The sequence below is a fragment of the Jaculus jaculus genome, chromosome 8 (genome assembly GCF_020740685.1).
Source record: "Jaculus jaculus isolate mJacJac1 chromosome 8, mJacJac1.mat.Y.cur, whole genome shotgun sequence".
Lineage (NCBI taxonomy): Eukaryota > Metazoa > Chordata > Mammalia > Rodentia > Dipodidae > Jaculus > Jaculus jaculus.
Window position 1 is genome coordinate 95,114,050 of NC_059109.1, and position 14,595 is coordinate 95,128,644.

The following is a 14,595-nucleotide window of genomic DNA, read 5'->3' on the forward strand; positions in this document are numbered from 1 at the left end:
GCCTTCCATTCCCTTCCAGCTCTAACATTTCATGGTCTGCAGTGGCAATGCCATATAAGGATTAAGAGCAAAAGCTTGTCCTAGTGCGGTGGCACATAACCTGTATGTAATCCCTTCACTCAGGAGACTGAGCAGGAGGATGACAGATTTGAGGGCATCCTGAGCACATAAACTTTATCTTAAAATATATTAAAATAGTAATAAAAAGAGACAAAGTTTAAAAGGACTAAAATGGAATCTGAATTCCAGCTCCTCTAATTGTGTGGTCTTGGGCAATACAGATGGCCTCAATCTGGCTTAGTTTGCTCAGTTTTAAACTGTGGGGTGCCTGGTGTATATTGTGAAAAGATTAAATGAGTTGAAATATGTAAAGCTTTAATACTATTAGCCATTACTATGATTCTTATTGTAGAAGCTTGAAAAAGATGATAGATTCTGAGCTCAGGATATTTTTTTCTTTTTCTTTTCTTTTTTTTTTTTTTTTTGAGGTAGGGTCTCACTCTGCCCAGGCTGACCTGGAATTCACTCTGTATTCTCAGGGTGGCATCAAACTCACGGTGATCCTCCCACCTCTGCCTCCTGAGGGCTGGGATTAAAGGCGTGTGCCACCATGCTCAGTTTGAGCTGAGGATTTTGAGTGAGGCCTCAAACCCCGCTCCTACACTGCAGTACAAAACAGGCCCTCCAGCTGGGCCACTGTGGCCAGTGACCACTGACCTCTTGACCACATGTGATCTTGATGAGGCATTTAGCTAGGGTGCTGGCCCCACCTCGGATATGAAGGACTTGGTAGGGATATATTTAGGCCTCTTGGGACTTGTCCTGACTCTTCACTTTTCAGACTCGACATAGATTATTATAAATGTTCCTGGCCTTTTGAGGTCCCTAACCCCAACAACTTCTTTGTCAGAAGGCAAATTGTGTATATGTGTTTATGTTTGTATATGTGGAGTGCATAAGCGCAACTGTGTGTACGTGTGTTGTGCATGTGGGAGGCCAGAGGTCAGTACTGGGTATCTTACCCCTCCCCCCCTCACTCTCCACCTTACTTTTTGAGACAGTCTCTCCCTGAACTTGAGCCTCATTGATTTGGCTAGACAAGATAGCCAGCAAGTTCCAGGGTCCTACTGCCTGTGCCTCACCAGTGCTGGAACTACTGGTAAATGCTGACACATCTGAATGCATTACATGGATGATGGGGAACTGAACTCGGGTCCTTACAGTTGTATGGTAAGCACGTTACCCACTGAGCCATCTCCCCAGTCTGCAACAGGTTTTGCATCTATTAAATCATGGAGGAAAACTCCACATTGTATTTCCTCACTTGCTTTCCTCTCTGTCATTCTACCCAATGTTGATATACCATATCCTTTATTTTCTCCTTCCAGTGTTCCAGAGTGGCATATCTAACTTCTCTAATAAGGCTCGTGAGGCCTCCACCTACCTGGGACCGATGAGATCCTAATACCACCAACTTTTCCCAGACCTTTTGTGAAATCAATTATCATTATATTCCTGTCTCTCTCTTTTTTTTAAAGCTCCATTTTGATTATTGTTTCCTTTGTGTTACTTCCATTTAGAGGCACATTTCTCTTCTCTCTATCTATCTTTTTTTTTGTTTGTTTGTTTTTGAGGTAGGGTTTCACTCCAGCCCAGACTGACCTGGAATTCACTATGTAGTCTCAGGGTGGCCTTGAACTCATGGCGATCCTCCTACCTCTGCCTCCTGAGTGCTGGGATTAAGGCCATGCACCCACACTCATTTTCTATTCATACACTCATCACTATCATCTGGCTTCTACCCTAACCACTCTAATAATCTCTCCAGCAGTCTTCATATTGCCTGAGCCCTAAGGATACTCATTCCTTAAAATCAGACTTCTTATTACATATCAGTAAACACTATATATCTCATTCATTTACTCTTTCTGAAAAGTTCTACTTTTTTTTTTGCCCTTTTGACCCCTTTTACGTCCCCCCAATGTCTTTTCATTTTTCATGGTGTGGTGAGTTGAATTAGGTATTCCCCCATAAACTCATGTGTTTTGAATGCTTGGTCTCCACCTGGTGGCAATTTGGGAGGTACAGCCTTGCTGGAGATGTGTTGCTAGAGGCAGGCTCTAGGGTGGCATGTCCCCCTTGTCAGAGCTGAGTTCATACTCTTGCTGCTGTTTTCCACCTGCTGTGGCAGAAGTGATGTCTAGCCTCTGTTTTACCATCTTTCATCTGCCATCAAGAAGCGTCCCCTTGAGACCATAAGTCAAAATAAACCCTTTCCCCCAAACAGCTGTTTTTGGTGGGGTGCTTTGTCTCAGCAATGAGAAGGTAGCTATAACACTGGGTGACCACTCTTCCTGTGCCCATCCTTTCAGGAAAAAAAAAGGTGAACGGATTTATGACAATAGCCACTTCTTTTTACCATATTTCTCTCCATTTTCACCATCAACTACTTCTAACTCACACCTGTCAGTTGATGTCTTCTCAATCTTTCTGTCCACCTTTGAGCTCTGGTGGTGTCACAGTTGCTCCTGGATATGTACACTATCACAAGAATTGCAAACTTGTCAAAAGTGAGCTTTCTGACTCTGTACTTCCTTGTCCCCTCCCTCAACTTATGTCCTTTCCTTTGGTTTTCTTCAAAGCCCTCTTCAAATGGCTGCCTGAATATTCTTTCTAAGCAGCTAACATCCACATTTTGTCTTCTGTGATAAAAGGAGCAGATTTATGCATGCACATGTCATTCAAAATAAAGCAGCAAGTCTGGGGCTGTAGCTCAGTGGTAGAGTTCTTGCCTGGCATGTGCAAGGTCTTGGGATCAATCCCCAGCACCACGAAAGGAAACAACCAAACAAAAAGCCAGCTCAATAAAGCATCCATATTTGTGGTACCTACAGTAGTACATGAAGCCCAGCTGGAACTGCGCATTGGGCCATCCTTTCTCTGCTGCTTTCTGGAAGTACTTAAGTGCTTCGGCATAGTTCTGCAAGATAATTACACTTTATTACTCAAAACTATTTGCATAACTCCATGGTAACAATTGCTTTCCACTTTTCTTAAGAGTATACTCAGTGCTCCATAGACTAATGAAACTAGTGTCAGAAATATAATACATTTTTCATTAGCTTGGATTCTATTAAGAAATAATTATCCCATTTCACTATAAATTATATATTGTTCTATATTGATAGGTTTTGTTAGCTATGGGGAAAGGTCATTCAAAACAAAGATTAAAAAGACAAACTTCAAAACAAGGAAGATAAATTTATCTATCAGTAAAATTCTTAGGAGATAGGTTTTCAAAGACTATTTAGATTCTGTGATTCTCAGATATTATTAGGGTTGCTATTCTTGTCACAAGCTTCTTCTTCTACATCTCTGTGGCAAAGATTTTACTGAATTATTTTATTCTCTGTTCTAGTTTGACCAACCAGGTAATAAAGACTAATTCCTATAAATTACTGCATAGGCATGAGTTTCAACCCATAATTTCTGGAAACGTGTTTAAAGGACAAGAAAATTACTTAACTTACCACAGGAACACCTTTTCCATAAAAGTGAAGGAGACCAAGTCCATGAAGACCAATTGCATTGCCCTAGAGAATTTTAAAAATCCAGAAGAATTCATGATAAGGGAAATTACTATAAAGTCTTTCAAAATGTCTGAAATATATCCAGTAAGAAATGATCAAGTGGTTAAGCAGGAAATTGGCAGGTTATTCTGATCTATCTAGTATCCACTCACTCCTTTATAAACCCTCTGAGTAGAAAAGAGTGGAATAGAAATCAAATATTTCCTTCAACATTTATTTACTACTTTCATTGTGCATAATTCCCTCCATGATAAGCATGGGGACAGAGGCAAGTATGAATCATGAATGTGATCGCTACCTTGGAGAAGATATAGCTAGTGGGCTCTGAGACATGTCAAAGAGGTGGGTCTTTCTGCCTTCTTCCCTTTTATTTTATTATTATTATTTTTTAAATATGGAACGCTTCATGAATTTGCGTGTCATCCTTGTGCAGGGGCCATGCTAATCTTCTCTGTATTGTTCCAATTTTAGTCTATGTGCTGCCGAAGCAAGCACCCTTTTATTTTTTAAAATTAATTAACTGACTTATTTATTTTTGGAGATTGGTTCTCACTAAGTAGTTCAGGATGGCCTCAAACTCATGGTCCTCTTGGCCCAGTCTCCTGAGTGCTGTGATTACAGACCTGTGCCACCATGCCCAATTGGTTTGAGTCACATTTCTAAAAGTCCTGACAAATGTGGTAAGTCCTGGACTAAAATCAGTTGAGTAGACTGTGGGAAACTAACAGAGAGACACTCGTTGCTTAATTGAGTCTAGAGAGCTGAAGAAGATTGAGTAATCAGAGTAGTGACATTTGAGCTGGGTGTCAAATGACTAATAAGAATTTTCCATAATGGGAAAATCTATGTGAATAGGTGCTTAACCATATTCCATGGGATCTGATCTTATCACTTTCCTTCTTAGAAGAATAACCATTGCTCTTCCAGAAGGATCTTTCCCTTCCCAAGGAATGTAAATGGGTTTCTTCTCTTTCCTGAGACCTGGTTCCTAGACTTCTGTCTCCGAAGTTGAACTAACCAATTCAGCTCCCATCCAGTAAACTCCCATACAATATCCCAGTCTATGTTGCTAGGTGGGATTTCCCATTTCTAGAAACTTTTTCCTCCTTCCCAGGAGGGGTTCTGTCCTATTTCCTTCTTTAAGCTCTATATCCTCTAAGATAAAATATTACTAAACTTAGCTTTCTATGGTCTGTGGATTTAATTTGTTGAAATTCATAAGACAAGAACCTGGTAGCCACTGACTCAGTGCATGTTCTGTATGGCTGTGAGTTTCTGCCCCCCCTAACTTCTGAGTGGCAGCCCAACCAATGCTGAGAAAGGCTCCATAGCTCTCAAAGACACCCCAAATTTCCGTATCAGATGTAACCTAGTTTGGCCAAAGGAAATTGACATAAATAGCCAAGTAACATTTCAGAGACTGTGGATTTCAATGTAACCACTGTGAACATTAAAGCACTCTTGACATATGTTTATTCAAATTCAACCATTTAAAAATTTATTTTGTTTATTTTTATTTATTTGAGAATGACAGAGAGAGAAAGAAGGAGAGAGAGAGAGAGAGAGAGAGAGAGAGAGAGAGAGAGAGAGGGAGGGAGAGGGAGAGGGAGAGAATGGGCACACCAGGGCTTCTAACCACTGCAAATGAACTCCAGATGTGCATCTGGCTAACATGGGTCCTAGGGAACTGAGCCTTGAACCAAGGCCCTTAGGCTTCACAGGCAAGTGCTTAACCAGTAAGCCATCTCTCCAGCCCAAATGCAACCACTTATAACACCACTGTTGTAGTTACTTTCTTGTTTCTAGGACAAAGCACCTGAACAAAAGCAGCTGACCAGAAGAAATCATTGTTTTGCCTTACAATCTTGAGGGGAAGCATCATGATAGAAGAAAAAGGCATGGCATGAGCAGAGGCTGGACATCACCTCCTCCAACTACAGATGGAAAATAGTAGCAAGAGAGTGTGCCAAATGCTGACAAAGGGGAGCTAGGCTATAACACCTTAAAGCCCACACCCAGGAACACACCTCTTCCAGCAAGGCTCCACCTCCCAAATTGCTACCAGCTGAGGACCAGGAATACAAAACACATAAGTTCATGAGAAACATCTGATTCAAGCCACCACAACCACCAATGTTGTCTTATCCACTTGGTCCTAAATTACCATTTTTTTCTGACTACAATCCTGAATACTATAAGAAGGAGTTATTTAGCACATTTAGTACTAGAAACCACTGTTCAACTAGCACACATTGAAATATATTGACATTTAGCATAACAATCCTGGATGTAGAATAAGCCTTGAAAATGACTTCTCCAAAACAGAGCTCATTCTTTTCTACTTATTTCACCTCATGCATTTTGCTCTCTGGTGGTTGTGTAAGGGGTCCAGGTATGGTGGTTTAAATGTAAATGTATGTACTACATAGCCTTAGGTATTTTTGGTTTAGATTAAGCCTCCTACTTAGTCTTCAGCAGGCAGAGCCTAGCCAGAGGAGATATGTCAGTGGGGACAGTCTTGAATCCAGCCCTCCTAGGTGTAGAGAGCCAGTTCAAGCTGTGGCTGTTCATAGTTGCTAGGATACTGGAAGTTTTCTCTGCTATGGATTATGCTGATGTATGCTGAAGTGAGCCAGCTTCTTCTGCTATGATGAAGCCTCCACTGGAATCTGTAAGCCTGAAATAAACCCTTTCCTCCCATAAGCTGCTTCTGGTTGAGTGTTTGTCTCAGCAATGAAAAGGGAACCACAACAAAAAATTGGAACTAAGAAGTGAGGTCATTTCTGTGATGAATCTGACCATGTAAGTTTTGGTCTTTTGGAATGGGTTTGTGGGAAGAATATGGAAGGATTTTGTACTTTGGACTGGAGAAGGCTTGCAGTGCTATAAGCAGAGATCCGTGGCCTATTTTTGTGAGAGTCTGAAAATGCTAAATGGAGAGAGAACTGTGGATTATGAGGGCATCGCTTATGAAGTTTCAAAGACCAAAGAGAGAACTTTGTTGGAACTGGGCTACTGGCAGGAAGGCTAGCTGAATTCTTGTCAAATCTGAGAATATGAACAAAGTTGAATTTAAAAGTGATAGACTGGTGTGCTTGATGGAAGTATAGAACAGAAAGATATGAAAGATGTACAGTTATCATAGGAAAAAATTCAAGCATGTTTGAAGTTATAGGCACAGAGACTGGATTTAGGTTACTTAGGCTGCAATTATTAGGAGATTATCACCATTAGATGTAGTAGAAAAGATTCCAGAGGGAGAAAACCCACCCATTGAAGGATCAAGCTAGTAAGAATGCAAATTCTTTTGAAAGGAGGGAGCCTGGTGGAAGACTAATGAAAGAGTATCTTGCTCTTCAAAGTCAAGCTTTATTCCCTCTAGATTTACAAATTTGGCTATGCCTCCCACCTAGTACTGGTTTTAGTAGCACGAAAAATGCAGGGAAGCAAGTCATAAAATACAACTGTTTCAGGAGCAGCTGAGATGTGGCAATACGAAGTAATGTTTAAATCCCTGAATGGAAACCCAGTAAGGCCATGTTATGAAGATGAATCATGGTTTGCAGTGTAGACATGAGGATGTTTTGGATATACCAGGACTGTGGGATGGCTGCCATAGACAGCTTCTAGTTCAGGATGGAGGTTTCCCCAGGCTGTGAGCAGCCTATCTGGAGGGGTATATTGGAAGTCCAGAGATTTCATCAATGGTTATCTATGTCAGTATTGGAACTGCAGACATTTGATGTTTGCATGCTGGTTATTGACTTTGCATTAGTCCAGTCTATCCTTGTTATGACTCCTTTTTTGCAATGGGAATGTTTACTTTGTGCCATTATGTGTTGGAAGTGTGTAACTTGCATTCTGATATTATAGGGCTCACGGTTATGAGACAGTCTTGAATCTCAGATTAAGACTTTGGAGTTTTGAACAGTGTTAAAGTTGGTAATGACTATGAAAAAAAAAAAAGACCATGGGACCTTTAAAGTTGGACTGAGTACATTTTGCATTTTAAGATGGTCAGAATGTGGTGGTTTTAATGTAAATACATGTCCCCCATAGCCTTAGGTATTTTTGATTAAGATTAAGCTTCCCACTTAGCCAGGTGTGATAGCACATGCCTTTAATTCCGGTACTTGGGAGACTGAAGTAGGAGATAGCCATGAGTTCAAGGCCACCTGAGACTACATAGTGAATTCCAGGCCAGCCTGGGCTAGAGTGAGACCCTGCCTCGAAAGACCAGAAAAAAAAGTTCTCCAATTGTCTTCTATACACCAAAGTTAGTTCTTGTGGTTTCAATTGGAGCACTCCTCAATAGCACAGGAAGAACATATAGATTGAGGTATACTTCCAACACTGTCTCAAGAATCTGGATATTCAAGTGACCATGATGGAACTGAAGAGGGAATTCAGTTCCATTCTGGTTAGCCCTCATAAAGTGCTATAACAGTGTCTGGAAAATAATGGCTGCCAACATATTGAATAAGCAGAAGATTCTGCCAGTTACAAAATCAACCAGCCGAACAAGAACTCTTATGCAATAGTGGCACGCAGCCAATGCAGGTAACTAACTGCTTATGGATTAGACGTGAGACTGGCTCAGTATGGGAGAACTCATATTTGGCTCTGGGAACCAAGCCAGATTCCCTGCAACAGGAAAACAATAAGTTACAGGGAAAACTTCTACTGCTCTTTAAGAAGAGTGGATATGGGAAGGGGATATGATGGATAATGGAGTTTCAAAGGGGAAAGTGGGGGGAGGTGGGTATTACCACGGGATATGGTTTATAATCATGGAAGTTGTTAATAAAATTTTGAAAAAAAGAAGAGTGGATATACACATTAATATATTTCTGTGATAACTAAGTTTTCCCCCTTTTATTAAAAGTGTTCTCACTTTTAGTTGGAGAATCTGTTCTATCCTTACAGATGGAGGATGATACTGGGGAGAGCAAGAATACATCAATAAATCAAAAATAGCCTTTTGGGGGGATAAATAGAGAGAGATAGCTGGTTGTCAACCATGACATATGTCACCTTCACCTCATCTTCTCAGGCCCAGGAGTCATTGCAGAGGAAGTGGTAACATGAATATTGCCCTAATGGCTAGCCTGAAAACCAGTCTCAAGGAAATAGCAACAGACACTGTGGTCACTCAGATCTTCCTAAAACAGAGATCCAGTGTCTGCAGAGAAAGCAACACGAAATCAGAATCCTCGCTTGCCCACCAAGGCTCAAGGAACATTGCAGAAGAGGGGCAGAAAGACTGTAGGAGCCTCAAGGTGGGTGGGAAAAGCCTGAGGGACCACATTTCCCCCACCCTTGCAGAGACTGACTGAGGCCTCTTGGTCTCTACAATGAAGACCAATAACCCTACCAAAGAAGACCCTCAGCAGAATTGGGGCAGGAGAGACGGGGATCTAAGAGTACAACCGTTATATGAAAAAAGTAATAAGTAATTAAAAAGAAAAGAATCTGGGTGTAGAGCTTGTGCATATGAAGAGATACAGTATAAGAATTCTTAAAATGTCTCATCCACATTAAATAACTTTTTGTCACTCTTCCAGACACAGAATGGCCTGGATAGAACAACCTCACAGTGCCTGATGCTACCTACAGAAGACCATCATAATAAGAGGATAAGATGATGACATCAAAATAAAAGAGACTGATTGAGAGAGGGATATAATGGAGGGTTAAGCTGCAAAGGGGAAAGTGTGGGGGGGAATTATTGTAGTCTATTGCCTATAATTATGGAAGCTGTCAATAAAAATAAATTAAAAAAATAACTTTTTGTGATAGGGGTTGAACTGAGGGCATTGCACATGCTAGAAAAATTCTCTATCACTGAGCTACACTTCCCAGCCCTTGCTTCCTTTCTTTTCTCTCCTGACTGCATACACCTGTGACTTATAGGAGTTACTCTGCTCTGAGAGAAATAAGACTTTGTGTGATGGATTTGGCAAAATATAGTTATCCTTTCTTCTAACTTGCATCATTTCAATGTTGAGAAAAGTGGAAGAAAGGGAAGGGAATGAAAGTGAACGAAAGGAAAGAGGGGAGAGAAGAAGGTTAGACTAGCCAGGACAAAATACTTTCCTTCTCTAAGATTCCCCGGGAAGCCAAAAGCTCACAGGTAACTCAATAGCAGTAGTCCCAAAGTACCTCTTTAGGAGGACTTCAGGTCAGGAGGGGCCAACTTCGAGCATCTCCAGATATCTCCAGGCATTGTGCTGGTAAGGTAAGTAGTACATTAAGCCTGGTGATGAAAAGAGTAGAGGCGAAGACTGAGGCAAACCAGAGAGTACCTGCCCAGTCTAAGGGCAGCAACAGCTGCTCAGCCAGCTGTACAAAGAACAGCAATCCTGTCTTGTAAGCTCTTGCTAGTTTTATAGAGAATCCAAAGGTCCAAATTATTTTCTTCCATATCAGATGGGTAATATGTCAATCTAGAAACTAGATTTGAGAGGAGCACATCTATACAGGTGTTAAAACCCAATTATTTTCTTAAGTGTGTGTTTGCCCTTTGTATTTCTTCCTCTGTGAACTGCCTGTTCAGCTCTTTACCCCATTTTGTGAGTGGGGTGTTTGACTTCTTACTGTTTAGATTTTTGAGTTCTTTGTAGATTCTAGAGATTAGGCCTAAGAGGGCTTACACCTATTAAACTCTCTATTAAAAAAGTAAGGGCTATCTCACTTGTCCTGGTGCTAACTTACTCTCCATTGGAGAATCTGCTTCTCTTTTTCAGATAGATGAAGATCCTAAGGAGAGAGCCACCCCATCATGCCTCAAAAGGGCCCGGCTGTAACTAAGGGAAATTGGCAAAACAAGCAAGGGTGCTGTTTTCCTGATGAACCGGATACCAGCACAAGGGGGAAGGAGACCAACACAGAGAAAAATCAACTCCTACCAAATCAGAGAGCCAGAGCCCCAGAGGCTCATCACTGAAGCAAACCAAAAATGAACCCAACATGGCTCAGGGAAATTTTGCTGAAGAGGGGGCGGAAAGAATGTCAGAGCCACATGTTGGGTCATGATATACAGAGACATTTATCGTACCAATAACTGTGGGCTAACTCCACAATGCATGACCCATATACCTCAACAAGGAGGGGCCAACGGGGAGGGGGTAGGTCACGGATGAGCCTAATGATGGTACCAAACTGCCTGTACTTGCAGAATAGAAAACTAATAAAAAATAATGAAAAAATAAAAAATTTTAAAAAACAATTATTATGATTGAGTCACAAAAGAATTTAAAAGTCCATGTTTTGATGTGAATTTTATGGATATCTTTGAGACACTTCCTCAGCCAAACAAAACGTATGTGTGACCAAGCTCCTAGAACAGTTTCCTCTGCAGAGTTTAATGCTCTTGATGAGGTTAAGTGACATGAACCAAGGGAGAAGGTCACTTATTTGACAAATATTTAATGCACCCCACTACAGGCTAGGACTGTGACCTCCTCAGGTTGAGAAGGCATGTCTATCAGACAGTCGGAAAGAAGTCAGAAAGTAAAAAGCTACTGAATTCTAGCAGTAGACAGCAAGTGTGGACGGGGAAAATTCAAAAGAGGGAAAAATGGTAGGAGCCAATGGATGTGGAGAGGCTTTGTGGAGGGAAAGAGGACTGATCACTGCTTTGGGGGTGATTAGGACTTAGAATTGGGGGTAGATATGGGAAAGGAGGGGTGTAATAAACACATGGAGATGGGATTAGGCCTGATGTGTTCACTGTGAGCAGAGATTCAGAAGGACATGGTTCATGTGGGCTCTGTGTCACATAATTTTTTTAATATAAACACCTTTAAAAACATTTTTATGGGCTGGAGAGATGGCTTGGCGGTTAAGTGTTTGCCTGTGAAGCCTAAGGACCCCAGTTCGAGCGAGGCTTGATTCCCTAGGACCCATGTTAGCTAGATGCACAAGGGGGTGCATGAATCTGGAGTTCATTTGCAGTGGCTGGAAGCCCTGATGCACCCATTCTCTCTCTCTCATTTTCTCTCACTCACTCTCAAATAAATAAATAAAAATAAACAAAAATTTAAAAAATATTTTTATTTATTTATGTAAGGGGGATTAGATAGATAGAGAGACAGAGAATGGGTGCACCAGAGCCTCCAGCCACTGCAAACGAATTCCAGATGCATGTACCACCTTGTGCATCTGGCTTACATGGGTAGTGGGGAATCAAACCTGGATCCTTAGGCTTTGTAGTCAAGTGCCTTAACCACTAAGCAATTCCAACCCTAAATCCCCCCCCCCTTTTTTTTATTTGAGAGCGACAGACGCAGAGAGAAAGACAGATAGAGGGAAAGAGAGAGAATGGGCCAGGGCTTCCAACCTCTGCAAATGAACTCCAGACGCGTGCGCCCCCTAGTGCATCTGGCTAACGTGGGACCTGGGGAACCGAGCCTTGAACCGGGGTCCTTAGGCTTCACAGGCAAGCGCTTAACCGCTAAGCCATCTCTCCAGCCCCCTAAATTTTTTAACTTAAATGTTTATAATGTTTTTTTAACTTAAATGTTTATAATGTATAGTTTATTATAAAATGTTTATAAACTCTTTGTGTCTTGCTACTGATATGCCTTTAAAGCAAATTTAAAAAACAATATTATTTTTGGTAGCAAAACAAGAGTATACATGGGAAATCAAATTGTCCAGAGATTTTGACATCAGGAGAAATATCAGCAGACCAATGACCAAGAAGGCTATGCAAACCTAGAGCTAGTCAGAGTTACTTTAAACAGTTTTGAACCTTCCTGCATAAGGAAGGAAAGCTAATGTCGAGAACACAACTAGCCCAGGTTACTGCTAGTTACAAAGCCTTGAGCAGTTGGGGAACTGAGTTAATTTACATGTTGAGTTTTTTCTTGGCATTATTCCTTTGAGCTGACTAAGCAGCATGTATGCCAGATTATAAAGACTGGCCTCAGCTATCACCTTTCCAGTCTGTTCTCTCTGCTCCATCTAATGGAATGCTACTCCAGATGATGGTCATGCTGAGCAACGATTTCATATAAATTACAAGGGAGAGGAGGGAGCACTCGCCTTCTCAGTAATTTGCAACACAAGAGCATCAGCTTTGGAGCTCCCAAGGCAGTGGACAGGCCTTCTAGAAATGGAGAACAGTTGAACATATTCCTGATTCCAAAGCATCTTCACTGCCAGCTATATGTAAGTGGAATTGTGAGCCAAGGAAATGCCCCTACTGTGTGGGGCAGGAAAGTTTATCAGGGCCATTGGCCAAGATTCAGCTGATAGGTGTTGTGGTGAGGACATTCCATGCGTATTAAAAGGACTTTGGATAATTACTAAGTCTGAGCTGGCAGATACCAGCCTCACTGAACCTAGAACAAAGGAAGAGCATTTGACATAGAAGACATGTCATCTTGATGTCTCAGTTCCTATGGGGGATGGGTTCTAGGATTCCCAAAGACACTAACATCTTCAGATGCTCAGGTTCCATACATGGTATAGTGTTTGTGTATGATCTATACACACTCATGAATATATATGTGTATGTGTTTGTGTGTGTGAGAGAGAGAGAGGCAGAAATATAGAGAGAGGATGGGTGCTTCAGGGCCTTTAGCCACTGCAAATGAACTACAGATATATGAACTATATTGTGCATCTAACTTATGTGGGTACTAGGGAATTGAACCTGGGTCTTTAGGCTTCACAGGCAAGCACCTTAACTGCTAAGCCATTTCTCCTGTTCTCCTCTCTATATTTTAAGTCATCTGTCATTGACATAATCAAATAACATAAAGACTATGTAACTAGTTGTTAGATTGTATTGTTTGGAGAATAATACAGTGGTGTTTTGTTTGTTTGACTCATGGTTGATGGAATGCATGGATGCAGACATGGGTCATTCAGGGACAACTGTTTCCCTCATAGCTACGATCCACTCTGTCATGGCTTTGGTTCTAAGTACACTGTGCTTAACTAGGTCCAGACTTCAAGAGGTGACAGCTGATGATACCCAGCAATTGTTATGAGCAATGTGTTTGGTAACCTGAGGCATGAACATATCTTTAGTCCTGGCAGCAACATCATCAAACAAATTTACTTTGCCATCTTTTTTATGCCCATACCTTTGGGATATGGTGACTTGCCCAATGGAAGAGGGCCTTGTAGAGGTTGGGCTTAGGGCTCAGGGAAGGAGCCAGGTTGCTATATCTCCCGTTGAATTTTTCCAGGTGGCAATGGAGAGAGGGAGATGAGTAGGGAGCTCTGAGACGCTAACACTTCCCATTTACTGATAGAGAACATGAGGACAGGTAGATTGTTCATCCATGGTCACACAAGTAGGAAGTAGCAAGGCTGATTCTTTCCTCAGAATCATTCTCTTAACCACTTTGTCCCGGCCACTTCTTTGACATCTTTCTGCCAGGACTGCCTTTGGGCAAGATGCGACTGGAGAGAACTGGACATTTCAGCTGTCTTTGTTATAAACTTACTCCAGACACTTAGTGTCCTCCACCTTTATTTCCTGTTCCTCAGCTAGATGGTTTCATCTACTGCACAGGGGAGAAAGAAGCTCGGTGGGCTTCAGTCTGGCCTCCCGCTGCCCTCCTGCACCCCACTGAAGGGCAGCACAATTCACTGATCTTTTCATTCACCAAGAAGACAAGCCCCTGGTCTCCCCATACCCCAACCCAACATTTCATTTTCTATGATATTGTATTTCTTCAGGACAGAAAAGTCCTCTCGGGCCTATTATGCAGGCCTGAGACTTTGAAGTCAACACTTGGGCACCAGTCTGTGTGCAGTAGAAGCCAATTATTTTTATGTGCTTACAGCAGTGGGTTGAGGGCATACCTTGCTGGCTGCCATGGAGAAGTATTTGAAGGCAGTGGCATTATTTTGCGGTGCCGCAGCATTCCCTTCTAAATACATCTGGCGGGGGGGGGGGGGGATTAAAGAAGGATGTAAAAGGCAAACGAATTTGAGAGTGAAGCAAATATTTTTCAACTCACTAACAACAATGGTTGCACAGCTT

The 14,595-nt window shown here is 41.7% G+C and overlaps 1 protein-coding gene and 1 non-coding gene across 2 annotated transcripts in view; both read right to left on the reverse strand.

Annotated features, from left to right (window-relative positions):
• Positions 1 to 14,595, reverse strand: part of Sel1l2 (SEL1L2 adaptor subunit of ERAD E3 ligase) — a 76,425-nt gene that overhangs the window by 30,586 nt on the left and 31,244 nt on the right. The window contains exons 9-11 of the mRNA XM_045157039.1: positions 14,415 to 14,492; positions 3,531 to 3,593; positions 2,893 to 2,980 (exon numbers count right to left, since the gene is read on the reverse strand). Coding sequence (XP_045012974.1) covers positions 2,893 to 2,980; positions 3,531 to 3,593; positions 14,415 to 14,492 — 229 coding nt within the window. The remainder of the gene's footprint in view (positions 1 to 2,892; positions 2,981 to 3,530; positions 3,594 to 14,414; positions 14,493 to 14,595) is intronic.
• On the reverse strand, positions 3,979 to 4,085 carry LOC123463054. Its single transcript, XR_006638666.1, has one exon. It is a non-coding gene; the product is annotated as a U6 spliceosomal RNA (small nuclear RNA).